The sequence below is a fragment of the Poecile atricapillus genome, chromosome 10, assembly GCF_030490865.1.
Source record: "Poecile atricapillus isolate bPoeAtr1 chromosome 10, bPoeAtr1.hap1, whole genome shotgun sequence".
Lineage (NCBI taxonomy): Eukaryota > Metazoa > Chordata > Aves > Passeriformes > Paridae > Poecile > Poecile atricapillus.
Window position 1 is genome coordinate 14,764,770 of NC_081258.1, and position 12,809 is coordinate 14,777,578.

At 57.6% G+C, this 12,809-nt stretch overlaps 1 protein-coding gene across 2 annotated transcripts; it reads right to left on the minus strand.

Moving 5' to 3' along the window:
- Positions 1–5,271: 5,271 nt before the first annotated feature.
- TPPP3 (tubulin polymerization promoting protein family member 3) lies at positions 5,272–9,007 on the minus strand. Of its 2 annotated transcripts, none has more exons than XM_058846320.1 (4): positions 8,887–8,983; positions 7,584–7,775; positions 6,383–6,536; positions 5,272–6,122 (listed from the first exon to the last, which is right to left on the minus strand). In XM_058846320.1, the coding sequence occupies exons 2-4, from the start codon at positions 7,769–7,771 to the stop codon at positions 5,934–5,936; spliced, it is 531 nt and encodes a 176-aa protein (XP_058702303.1). In that variant the 5' UTR covers positions 7,772–7,775; positions 8,887–8,983; the 3' UTR covers positions 5,272–5,933. The 2 variants fall into 2 exon arrangements, with proteins under 2 accessions (XP_058702303.1, XP_058702301.1); XM_058846318.1 differs by having other exon boundaries at positions 5,273–6,122; positions 7,584–7,931; positions 8,887–9,007.
- Between the last annotated feature and the right edge of the window lie 3,802 nt (positions 9,008–12,809).

The window sequence follows — 12,809 nt, forward strand, 5'->3', positions numbered from 1 at the left end:
CTAAGGAAGCCAGAGCATCATAGGATGGATACCTGGGCTGCTGAAGGACCAAAACAAGCTTTTCTACAAACAGAATGTGCAGCCTCTCACAGGCAGCTCTGGAGATTTCCTGCTGTGTGTAACCTCCAGCTGCTGGAAGCCACAGTCCCCTTTGTCCCTCAGAACAGCCCAGCCTGTTAGAAAGGTGCCCAGAGCAGCAGCACCTGTAAGCTCACCCACCCTCCTCCCTGTGCTTCCTTCTGATGAGCTGCTTTGGAAAAATGTCTGAGTTGCCAGGTGTTATTTCCACAACTGGAAGTGAAACAATTGACTAAACTCCAGGAGCCCAGGGCTGTTGTGCAGGACAGGCAGAGGTGTGGGCTGGTCACAGGCAGGGGACAGCTCACCTGTCATGGCAGGACATGGTTCCTGTGGCCCAGTAAAATTCCTCCAGTTGCATCTGCTTATTTTAATGCCCCCCACTGCTGGCAAATGGATGGATTTGGGACACAACAGAGTTGTTTTGGTGACCATTAACACACTTTATACCTTTAATGAGGCTGGAACTGGTCACAGACTTCTAAGCCAAGTCATGAAAATGCCAGTTCGGTGAGCAGCATATCAGGATATTCTGTGTCTGATGAAACCTTTTTTTTTAGAAAATTATCTTGGGTCAAAAGGAGGGAGGGGAGACTTGCCTTTTGCAATCACAGAGCTCCACTGATGGGCTTCCAGCTATCTTAGCATATCCTATTGATCTCTTGGAACAGTTTCTATCAGTTAATAACGATTGTCAACAAGCTCTGCATGAAATCTTAAAATTAATCTTGGCTGTAGCTGCAGATCTTGAAATACAGAGCTCTGGGCTACAAGCTTAGAGCTCCAAGTACAAATGTTTTAAAATGTGATTGTGAATAACTGGAAATCAGCCTGGAGAGGAGAGGAGGAGACCTTAGAGCACCTTCCAGTCCCTAAAGGGTCTCCAAGAGAGCTGGAGGGAGACTTTGGACAAGGCATGGAGTGATGACAGGACAAGGGGAATGGCTTCAAACTGCCAGAGAGCAGGGTTAGACTGGATATTAGGAAGAAATTATTCCCTGTGAGAGTGAGGAGGCCCCGGCACAGGTTGCCCAGAGAAGCTGTGGCTGTCCCATCCCTGGAAGTGTTCAAGGCCAGGCTGGACAGGGCTTGGAGCAACCTGGGATAGTGGAAGGTGTCCCTGGCCATGGCAGGGCCTTGGAACTAAAGGAACTTTAAGATCCCTTCTAGTCCCAAACATTCTATGCTTCCATGATGAAATCAGTGTATCAATTTTGCAAAAAATATCCTTGCAGTAGATGCCCTCTCCCAAATGCCTGCTCATCATTCAATCTTTTTTCTCCAACAATCTTGCCCAGGTCTTTACTATCCACAAACTGTCCTGCTGCAGCAGCTGACTAAAGGGAGCAGCCACACTGCTCCCAAAGCACCCCTTCCAGCTGGGAAATGCACCAGTCATGAGAAATGCACAATCATCCCCACTAGGAAGATGTGCATCACACATCTGTGAAGCTGTGCACACAGCTCTGGGTAGCTCTGGAGTTCAGAGCATACAATTGTGCTCTGTACAGGGAGCACAACAGACATTTAATATGAACCATGTTCAGTTTTACCTTGCATGATATGTTGTATTTAAATCTGGTGAATCCAATCTTTGCCTTTTGTTTTCTTTCTCTGCATCTTTCTGCTTCCATCCCCCTCTGTGTTCTTACAACTCTGCCGCAGTTATTACATTAACAAAATGCGGGGATGAGTCCTGGATAATAACATTTTTATCTGGAATCATGCCATGCTGGGAAGATGGTAATTTAGTTAATTGAATTCCATCTAAAAGGGTACTGAATCAATATTCCAGCACAGTACTGGAGCACGTGGCTGGCAGTAAGGATTGCCTGGAACACAAGTGGTCAAACCAATCTCAGAACACTGACAGGAGGAGTTTGAATTTGAGTCCTGGGTTTAGGTGATAGAAGCTGCACTCTGAATCTTGTCTGAACATGATTTACAACCTTGTCTGTGTATTTTGGAACATTGTCCATCAGGCTAGCAGTGAAATGGAAAAGTACTGAGGAAGCAGGGCAGGTACAGCTCTACAGGAAAGGTGTTTTGCCTGGCCCAGGACCAAGGAGCTGCTCTGTACCAGCACAGTGCCCTCCCAGGAGGGACATTCCCTGGGGACCAGAGGTTTGGACAGCATACGAGCTCTTCTTGGTGATCCTGGACAGAAAGGGTAAAACCTCCCTGGGCATATTGGTATCCACTACCTTCCTCTTCTAGGAAAAAATTTATGTCCTTGAGGACCAGAGTGATCCATTCTCATCAGTATTTCTGGTCAAACTGCTCATCCTAGAGAAAAATGACCTCTCAGAAGAGCCAGTTCTCTCATCCCCAGCACACAACTTGCTGTAAAAGCATGAAGCACATTAGCCATGACCCCAGATGATTTTAGAAACTCTCTAGGGAAGGGACCTTGGGGACAGAAAACACATGTTGCAACTAAATTAATTGCAAATGCCCAGCTGATCCTTCTGGGCTGCACGCCTCAGTGGCAAGGTGGGACATCACCTTGTAAGAGAGTCTGGGTTTGTCTGGAACCCAGAGGAGGTGGCAGTTTCTGGTGGCAGGGCACCACAGGGGGCAAGGTCTGGTGTGTCTCTCCACTGTGGGAGCGTGGCCAGAGAGTGGCCAAGGGGAAGTGGGAAGGAGAAAATATCTTCATGTCTGGAGCTTGGATCAATGCACACAACACAAACATTGGCTGAGACACCTTCCTCCTGCTGGCTCCTCTGCTGCCAGGATTTACAGACTGGCTGCAAAGTGTCTGTCTTGAGCTGGTGTGGAGCCAGGCTCAGAGCAGATGCTTGGCCAGAGGAAGGTCATTAGCATGAGGAAATGGCTGCAGGCCCTTTGGTTTGGGCAGTGTCACTTTTCATCCCACAGAGCAGATCTGCAACTAATGCCTCAAGGTCTCCGCTGTCTCAGCAGCCTGTGGCACCACTTCAAGCTTCACTGGGGAAAGAGATGAAGCTGCTGACCCTGTGGAAGTTTTTGGTCTTCCCAAGTGCTGAGCACTCCAACTCAGCCTCTCCTTGTCAGACCTGTGCTCCACTGCCAACCACTCCAGGAACCTCTGCTTTCCTGCCCACACTGCTCAGGAAGACTGGTGCTTAAAGCCCATATTCCTTGCACTTACCTGTGTCTCCACCTGGATTTGACCACTTTGAGGAGCAGTGTGATGTGTCTGTAATGCAGGTCACAGTCACAGTACCACAGAAGCTGTTCCTAAAGGGCATTCAGTCCCTCCTGCAAGGATCAGTGGGGGAGCCTTGGACATGCACAGACAGAGCCAACAACTCTCAGGACACCACTACACTGGTACTTAGTAAGATTCCTCTTTTTGATGAAGACCCTGATCAATATGTTGCTCTTCCCAGAAAGCTGTTCCCATCACCTCAGAGGACATGATTTTTTTTCAGGCTGATCTTGGGCACTTTGCAACCAACAGATCCAGTTGGTCTTTACTGGCACAAATTCTCCTGGGGCTGCTTTGGCGGGACTGAGATGCCTTTTCCATGCTGGGAACAGCGTGCACTGGAACTTCCTCCTTGAGGACCAAGAAGGCTGGAGGGGAGAAATTCTGTGTAAATTGTGAGGAAAGCAGTGGAGGAGTTGAAGAGGTGCTGGAGTGGGCAAGGAGCATCTTTGTGCAAGGGGTGGCAGCACATGGGAGTTGTGAGAGCTGTGAGTTGTTACCTGATCTCTGCAGTGGCTTCACAGGCTGCGAAAAAGCTGCTTCTGCTCAGGATTCAGAGCAGGGAGAGGCTGGACTGATGGAGCTGGCTGTCCTGGGAGATCCTGCAGTCCCTGCCTTGGATGAGCCATCACCTGAGCAGCAGTGGCCTCACCTCAGCAGCAGGGTGGTCAGAGAAGGTGTAGATGCCCCATTCCTTGGAAACATTCACAGCCAGGTTGGACAGGGCTTGGAACAACCTGCTATCCCTTCCCATGGATTCCATCATTGGAATGAGGTGGTCTTTAAGGTACCTTCCAACCCAAATAATTCCAAGATTCTATGATTTTCCAGTCTTGATTTCCCTGTGTCAAAACATATCAACACCTGCAACTCCCCTTCAGAGCTGTCTCCACATGGGAGCTCCCATGCTCCACAACCAGGTCCTGACAGGACCATACAGGCAGGAAATGAGTCCTGTGGGGCCTGACCTGCTCATCTCTTCCCAAAATAATCTTCCTTTGCCAAGCCTCCAAGGACAGGGCTGAGTCACCTCCACAGACCTCAAGGCATTCAGGGCAGCCTGGCCCTGGGAATTCTGCAGCTCATTTGTGCAGCTGGGCAGTGGAGTCAGCAAGGGGTTAAAGTCTCTCTTTCCCCCACTCCCCCTCTCCCTTCTCAAGCAACAATTTTTTGGAGGAACATTGCATGCTTAGAAAGACCATTTAGGGATAGACAGCCACAAACTCCCTCCAGCCTGCTCAAAACAGAAAGGAGAGCTCATATCCCCCAGCCCTCAGCCCAGCCTACCACTGGTAGACACTTACTGTCCACCCCCACCTAGGATGGGGCTGAATCCAGCCCAGAAGAAGACAACCTCTTCCTTCTCCTGTGTTTTCCAAAGCAGGTGTCTGGGATGCAGAGGTGCAGTGCTGTGCCTTGGCAGTGAGTGAGCCTGTCCCAGCCACGTGTGTGCCCCTGGCACATCCCTCATTGTGAGCAGTGCCACTGCCACAGCTGAGCCACCTGGAAATAACCCTTGTGGGTTATTTAGGGAGCCTGGCTCTGAATGGATGGCCCTGGAGGTGGATGTGGAGCTGCAAATCCTGGCACTGCCACTCCAGCAGCACTGCAGCAGGCTCAGCCCATGCCTGGGATCGGGGTCACGGCGCCTACACCCAGTTTCATGCACTCTCCGGAGTGACCATCCCATCCCGGAGCTGCCGGCCCATCCTGGAGCCCAGCCTGTTCCCAGGGATCGTTACCAGGAGCTCGTGTGTTTGGTTGCAAACAGAGCGGGAGCGGGAGCCAGGCGCTCGTGTTTGTGTGCCTGCGGTTGCTCAGGCAACTCGGGGCCAGCCAGGAGCTGCCAAAATCTTCGGTGGCCAGGGCCAAGCCCCCGGCACAGCTGCCCCGGGGCGGCGTGGCCGGCCGAGCCCCCTCTGTCCGGCCGGGGGAGCGGCCAGAGGGGCTCGGTCTGCTCGGTCCATGAACACAACCAGACCGGGCGTCAGTGCGGACGGGGTTTATTGCAGAGCCGGGTTACAGCGTGGGTCTGCAGCATCCTTTGGTTTGGGCTTCACGAAGGCAGCGGGAGGCCACGGGGATTCAGGTCGGAGACCTTTGCCGATGGCCAGGCAACACCGAACTCTCCCGGGGTGCGTCCCGGGGCTGTGCCAGGAGCGCCCCGGCACCGGCGGCCCCGCGGGGTCCGAGCCTCCCGCGGCGCCGGTCAAGCGGCAGAGCCGGGCAGCCTCGAGGGGAGGGCGAGGTGCGAAAGGAGGAGGCGGCTGCGTTGTGGCTGGTGCGGGGTTAAGGCAGGTCCCCGGCGGGACAAGGGAGGGTGCCCCGAAAGCCGGGGCTGAGGTAGGGAAGGTCTGGTGCCGGCGGGGCGGGGGAGCCCTGAGGAGCAGCGCTGTTAGTGCGGTGTGGGGCTGGGGGTGACAGCACGGGGGACACAGGAGGGGCGGGGGGATCACAGCACAGGGTGGGACGGACGCAGTGCTGGGGCAGAGCCCGGCTACTTCCCCAATGCCCCCAGCGCTGGGCGGCCGACATCCCGCCAGCCTGGGGCTGGCCCCAGCGCAGCCTCCCGGGCCCCACTGACGGGCACGGCCCGGGGCTGAGCACCGACCCCACGGCCGGCGCGCAGGGACCGGGGCGGTGGCGCCACTGGCACCCGTCCCTACTTTTTGACTTTGGCGTCGTAGGTGCCCGCGTTCTTGTAGGCACTGACGTAGCCGCTGGTGTCCACGATGTTCTCCCGCCCGCTCTTGCCCTTGCCCTTGCCGCTCTCGTCGAAGCGCTCCTTGTGGGAGCCCGTGTACTTGGAGGTGTCCGTCAGCCTCTCCACGGCTCCCACTGTCTTGGCTTTCTGCGATGGGGAGATGGGACACGGGGGTCAGGAAGATGCTCCATCCCATTCCCACACAAGTTCCATCCCTTGCCCCACACGAGCTCCTGATCCCCACTGACGACCCTGCTGTGCCCCCCTTACCCTGTGCAACCTTCGGGTCCCCCCACTCACCCAGGGCCGTGGGGTCTCCTAGAAAGCACCTGCGCTGCGGGCAGAGCTCCACCCTCCCCCGCTGACGATCACTGCTGCTCCCTGCAGCCGCGGGGCTCCTCACTCACCGTGACGCCCACGTTAATGGGCTCCTTCCCTGCCACCAGCTGGCAGATGGCTTCATACGCCTCCTCTTTGCTCTTGTCCTTAAACCTCTTGGGGGCCAGCTCTTCCAGCGCCTTCTTGAACTCCTCATAGTTGATGACACGGGCTGTCTTCCCTCTGCCAGAACAAAACTCAGGCTGCCACCAGCACGGCTTTGGGTCACTCCTCCAAATGGGATGAGCTGCATCAGAGAGACCCTGACTTTGTCCGACACCACCCTTGGGTCCCTCACCTACTTCCGAAATTCAGCTACAGCTGAGTGGGTTGGGCTGGGCACAGCTGGTGCTGAGCTGCTGGAGCTTTTCAGCCACATGCTGTTGAAGTTCCTATCACCAAAAACCAGGGTGCATGGAAGTGCTCTAGGACTTGTTGCTGGTGTCAGGAGAGTGCATCCATTCCCACTGCTCCCAGGCTGCCTGGGTTGCTCAGCATCCTCTCTCCTCTGGCAGGCATCAATCCACCAGTCAAATTTGGAAAGACAGGCATAGAGCATCTCTCCCCTGAGCTCCTGGTCCTCATCTCTGGGGCAGCACAGCAACCTGCTCTCCAGCATCTCAAAAACCTCCCAATGCTCAGCTCTGCCTGGCCCAACCCAGGAACATGGGAATGCCTGGACAGAGCACATGGAGGAAGCAGGTTCTCCACCTGTCCTGCACCCTGGTGTGGAGCATGAAGTGTATTGTGTCCCCAGGGACCCTAAAAGCAGTTCCAGGTGCCTTTTAGCCCTTCAAGCTGCCCCTGTGACCTCCATGGACCAGAGTCCTCCCCAAGCTTGGGCATTGCCTGGCCAGGCCCAGGGAAGGGCCACATCACATGGGGCAACCCTGAGATCCCTCGTCTGCTCCCTGTGGCACCTCCTTGAGAGATGGGAGCCTGGCAGAGCCAGCCAGACCCACCCCAATTCTTGGAGTGGGAGCAGGGGCACAATCTCTGCACCGAATCTGAGCCTCCCACCCCCAAATTTGGGCTGATTCATTATTAGGTCTTGCAGAAGCAGCCACATGTCCCACCTGAAGGTGGGACACTGCAGGACAGCGCCCACAGCTCAGTGACAAGTGGGATGGACAGGCTGGGCACACAGCAGGGGCAGCACAGCTCCGTGGGGACCCCCACACCCAGACACCGACACCCTGCCCGTACTGCAAAGGCATCCAAGTCACTTACTTCACCTTGGAGAAGACAATGTCCACATCGGTGCTGGTGACGCTTTTGCCATCGGTGACTTTGCAGTCTTTGCACAGCTTAGCCCAGTTCTTCCCATTCATCTCCTGCCCCGTTGCTTTGGTGTCACCGTAGATGGCAAATTTACGGAAGCTCTCCTCCAGAGATGCCATCTCAGCGTTCCCGGCCATGGGGCTGCAGGACAGGGCAGATGGGCCCGTCAGGCTCCTGCTGGCTGCTCGGCAGAGCTCGGCTGGCTGCTCGCAGGCCCTCGAGGGCAGCAGGAGGAGGAGGAGGAGGAAGGCTGGCGAGGGTGAAGGCTCTGCAGCAGGATCGGGGTGTTGGTAGCACCTGCGGGCGTGGGGTGAGGGCTGACAGCAGCCTCGGATGAGCCCCGAGGCTGAAAGCCAAGAACGTGTCTTGGGGAATGGAGGCTCCTGGTCGAGAGCTGTCAGCAGCGAGGCTGTCGGCTCCGGGGCTGGCGGGGAGTGAGTGCATCAGCCTGTCCCCTCGGGAGTACTCTCCGGGAATGACGCAATGCGTCCGCCTTCCTCCCGCTCGCAGATCAGGAGAACCGGCACGGCCGCCGGCCTTCAGCCCCACCTCTCCCCTGCCTGCATCCCCCTGTGCGGAGCTGGCAGCCCCCCAGCCCTGTGACCTGCCCCAGGGCTGGGCCAAGCGTGATGCCCTGCAGGATTCCAAGCTGCCAACAAGTCCCTGCACCCTGTGGTGGCACTGTTGCTGCTGCCCCATCCCCCCTGTCCGCTGCCACAGCCTCGCCAGCCTCGCCCTGGCAGCTCAGCATCCCTCACCACGCACCGAGCACCCGCAGCATCTCGGCCGGGACTGGGCGGGGCCGTACTCGGGGGAGCTCCTGTGCCCAAGGGGGTCCCCGGCAGCCCGAGGTGCAGATCGGTTACCTTGCCCGCTGGGTGCCCGGGCGAGAGAGGCCGGGAGGAGCCCCCCGGAGCCTCGACGAGGGCCGGGGAGTGGTCCCCAAGCCCGTCGCTAGGGAGGATGGGCGTTGCCTGGTGACCGTCGCTAAGGAGGTGCGGCGGGGCGGGGATGCCTCCGCTGCCTGCCGGCCTCGCGTTCCCGGTTCCCGCCGGCCCGGGCCCGCACTGCCCCGCAGCGCCAGCCGGGGCTCTCCCCGTCCGGCTGGGGGGTCACTGCCGGCGGCTCCGAATTGCCGGAGCAGCGAGGACCCCCGCCCTCCCTCCGGTTTCCTCCCTCCCCGCGCAGCGGCCCCGGGACGGGCACCGGAGGAGTCGCGGTTGCGGGGGGTCCCGGCCGCTCGGTCACTCACCTCCAGGCCACTCAGTCACCTCCCGGGCACTGTCTCACCTCCCGGCGCCGCTCTCTGAGGCGGGCGGGGGCGGCCGCAGCCGCCTGTTTAAGGCGCCTCCATGGCGACGGGAGGGGCCGCGCCGCCCCCGCCCGCCTCCCCCGGGCCGCGGAGCGGCGGGAGCGCCCTCGGGGCGGGGAGACGGAGCCCGGGCAGAGGACCCGGACCACCTCTGGGACCCTCCACCAACCCATGAAGCCTCTCTGCTTCCCCATGAGACCGTACCGGCACCTGACCAGGTCCGTCCTGCACCCCACAAGGTCTCTCCATCACCCTACAAAGCCTCAGCGTTGTCCCACAAGGTCCCTTTAGCACCCCCCGAGGCCCCAGCATAAAGCCACAAGGTCTCTCCACCACCCCCTCAGCACAGGCTCTCCCCGACACCCCTGCTGTGCTTTACCCTTTCCCCACATAGTCACCATGCCCCCCATAGAGGAACTGTCCCCTTGGTGGGTGACAGGTGCCCAGGCTGAGGAGACAATGCCGACCGTTCTGGTGTGCCAGGGGCTGTGATGGGCGCCTGTGGCCCAGTGAGACACGTTTGGAGCAGCCACATGCCAGCACTGCCCACCCTGGCAGCCCGGAGCATGACCGCACACAGGGCTCCCGGTGGGTGCTGCGAGCTGAGGCAGTACCCAAATATTGTGGTTGTCATGGAGCCCCAGCACAACCCACATCTCTTACTCACTGCCCCACCTCAGCTGTTTGCCCACAGCCTGCTTTGATCCCTGTGCTCGGCTGGCATCGCTCTGGTGGGAGCAGGGCATCGTGGATGATCAGCTGCAGCACCAGCAGGAGCTGTGCACAGCCAGCACACAGTGTGTGATTTGCTGCTGCCTTGGGGGTCCTGCAGACAAATCAGCAGCTTTGGGAACCGGGAAGGGGCTCAAACAACAGTCTTTGGTACCCTGTGGTCTGTCTGCCCTGGTCCCTGTGCAGAGGAGCTAAGGACAGACACAGAGCTGTCCCAGGGCATCAGTTCTGCTTGTGCACCCGGAGCATTTTGCTGTGGAGCACAGCCCCAGTGACAACCTTCCCCTCTTGACTGAGGGGTACCTGTTCTCTTCTGGGACACTGTTGCCAGTTTTTGACTGGACAAAGCCATGAACAACCCATTCACACTAATTCTCTCTTGGATTAGGGTCTGGAGACCTCCAGAGGTAACCACCAGTCAGCTCTGGGAGTTTGGGATCACTAACTTAACCTGTCATTTCAGAGGTGAGTGCCAGGGCTGGTGCCAGAGGCCTCAGGTGTGTCACAGCACCTGGCCACTTTGGGTGGGCTCAGCTGGTCAGGCACATGAAGGACCCCACTTTATTATGCCCCCCAACCAAGCCTGTGGTCCCTCCATTGGAGGCTTCACAAGAGCTGCTCTTTCACAGCCCAGCCAGAAGCAGGGTGGCAAGGACATCCTGGAGGGGAGAGTCCAGAGTGGGAAGAGCAAGTGTGAAGGCTCATTTGATGCCAGAATCCAGGCAGATCTCTCCAAGAGGTGTTTTTCCTCTCTCTGGTTTGTCCTGGTAGAGCTCAGACGTGGCCAGAGAGTCTGGGAGCTACACGGAGGTGGTGGCACCAGGAGGACTCTCCTGATGACACTTTCTTCCTGCTCCTCATGCAGTATGAAAGCAGGTTCCAAAGTGCAGAGGGTCAGAGGTGACAGTTCCTGCCCGTGAAGTGGGAATTTCAACCAGTCTCTCTGCAGACCAGTAAGGACCCAGGTGTGTCATCCCACCTGCAGAAGGTGGGGACAAGCTATAAACTCTGGTTTAAGGACAAGGGAATAACTATTGCCACATAGAGGAGGATGGTTAAGTCTTGATGAAGGTAAAGCCTTATCCTCAGCTTGCCCTGCAGCTCCCCACCAAAGCAGGTGTCTGGCTCTGCTTCCAGCTGACAGCTCCAGACAGGAGCCAGGTAATGTCAGCAGGAGCATCAGGCAGGGCTTGGCAGTGGTGGGCAAGCCTGGATCCTCCGAGCCGGCAGCAGGTGGAGGAGGAGCTGGACACGGCAGCTCTTCTGTAGGAGCTCCAGCTGATCCTGGGGCTGCAGAGCCCGAGGAGACAAGCAATGGCACACGGGGAGAGCCGGGTAAGGGGGCGCTGAGCCACGGCTGGTGAGTTGCCCACGGGGTCGGGTTGAGCAGGTCAGGTTTCGGTTCCTAAGGGCTGGGGTTTGTTGTGCGTTTGTTGTCACCATGACAGCCCTGCTGGGACGGAGCATGGTCCTTGGCCGGCTCCCGCTGTTCCTCATGCAGCCCGGAAAAGGAAGCCCGGGAGGAGGCTGTGACTTGGTCCGCAGCCCACGGGACGGGCAGGAATTGACAGGGAGGTTGCACAGGTCCTGTGATGTGGTGGAGGAGCGTGCACACGGATCAGTGCTCAGCTCGCCGGGGGACTTTCCCTTCTAATCAGGGTCACGATGTTCCCAGGCTGTCTCCTGCCCCAGGGACATAATGAGCCGAATACTCCAGCGCTCACCCCAGACATAGCGAGGCTCACACACAGCTGCATCCCCGAGATGCAGCTTCGGCTGCTGGGCTGGTTCCTGCTAGGACCGTGTCCTTCTCCCCACCCTCAGACAGGGTTCGGAGGGCTGTGACTGCTCAGGGTTCAGCTCAGGGAGTGCACGAGGCCAAAAGCACAAGCTCCGGGCACCCTCTGTGCTCATCCTCATCCTCTTTGCCCCTCTCTTCCCCCGAGGCTGGGCACCGCAGCCTCCCGGGACTCATCCCGTTTCAGGAATGAGTCTCTGGCTCGGCTGTGTCTGGGGTGGGATGAGGTTATGCGGGAACGCCGTTTCTCTAGCGCGAGTTGCTACAAAACAGAGGGAAGTGTTTCGGAGGTTGTGCAATATGTACACGGTCACCCCAGCAACAGCGTGTCCACAAGGCATTAGCGGGGCTCAGCTGCGGCTGCTGAGCCGCGCGATCGGGACCGGGCCGTGCTGGGTCCGTGCCGGCTCCGTGCCGGCTCCGTGCCACCGAACACGAGCTGCCGTCGTGCCATGCACGGCACTGGGCACAGGAGCGGGGGGAACGCTCCATCCTCTGGCAGGAACTTCCTTTCCCCCACCCCGCAGCTCCTTGAGATGCTCTCAGGACGTGTCAAAAGCAGCGCAGGAACAGACTCCTACAAATCATTTCCCAAAGGAAGGTCCCCTTGACTTCAAAGAGGAAACAAAGAAACTTGAGTCAGGCTCAAAGACAAAAGTAAGCACGACGTGCATCCCGTGCCAAGGCGGAGGCTTGGAGCAGGCACTGCGGAGCCTGGCACAGCTGCCAGACAATGGCCAGGCACCATGACATGATTTCAAAGGACTGTGGAAAGCTGTCATCCTGCAAATCATTGCTTCTTCCCAATAGAAAGCCACAGTGTCTTGTGGTGGAAACAGCTGGTCCAGGGCACTGCCTGCAGCTGATGGGAGAGTTCACGCTGTGGCAAAAACCTTTTATTCAGTGCTGGAGAATGTGCTTGTCAGACCTCAATGTGTCTGCAGTGATGGGGAGCTGAAGGCATCAGGACTTCTGCTGTCAGGACCTCAACCCAGTTCTCTTATGGTCTTGGGCTGCAGCTTGTGGTAATTGCAGCCCTCTGGTGCTGAGCCCAGGACTGCTCTGCCTACATGCTGGACTCTGCAGCAGCACCCCAATGTGATTTGTTCCTTTTGCTTACTGCCATGGGTCTGCTATGGACATTCCTCATGCAGAGCAGCAGAAATGCCATTGGCACTTGAACCTGCAGGGTATCAACATTAAAGGCCCAAGAGGATAAAAGCAAGGCTGGGAAGGAGAGTCCAGGAGCTAAAACTGTCTCAGCCCCAACATTTCACTCTTGGGTGCTCACTGTGCACCTTCAACAGTGCTCTTTGGATGTGGTTGTTGCAAA

Coding starts and splice junctions, on each gene's coding strand:
- TPPP3 (XM_058846320.1), bottom strand. CDS start 7,771: ATGGCCGGGAACGCTGAGATGGCATCTCTGGAGGAGAGCTTCCGTAAA. Junction 6,537..7,583: donor ATTGTCTTCTCCAAGGTGAA/GTAAGTGACTTG, acceptor TTGTTCTGGCAG/AGGGAAGACAGCCCGTGTCA. Junction 6,123..6,382: donor CCATTAACGTGGGCGTCACG/GTGAGTGAGGAG, acceptor TCCCCATCGCAG/AAAGCCAAGACAGTGGGAGC.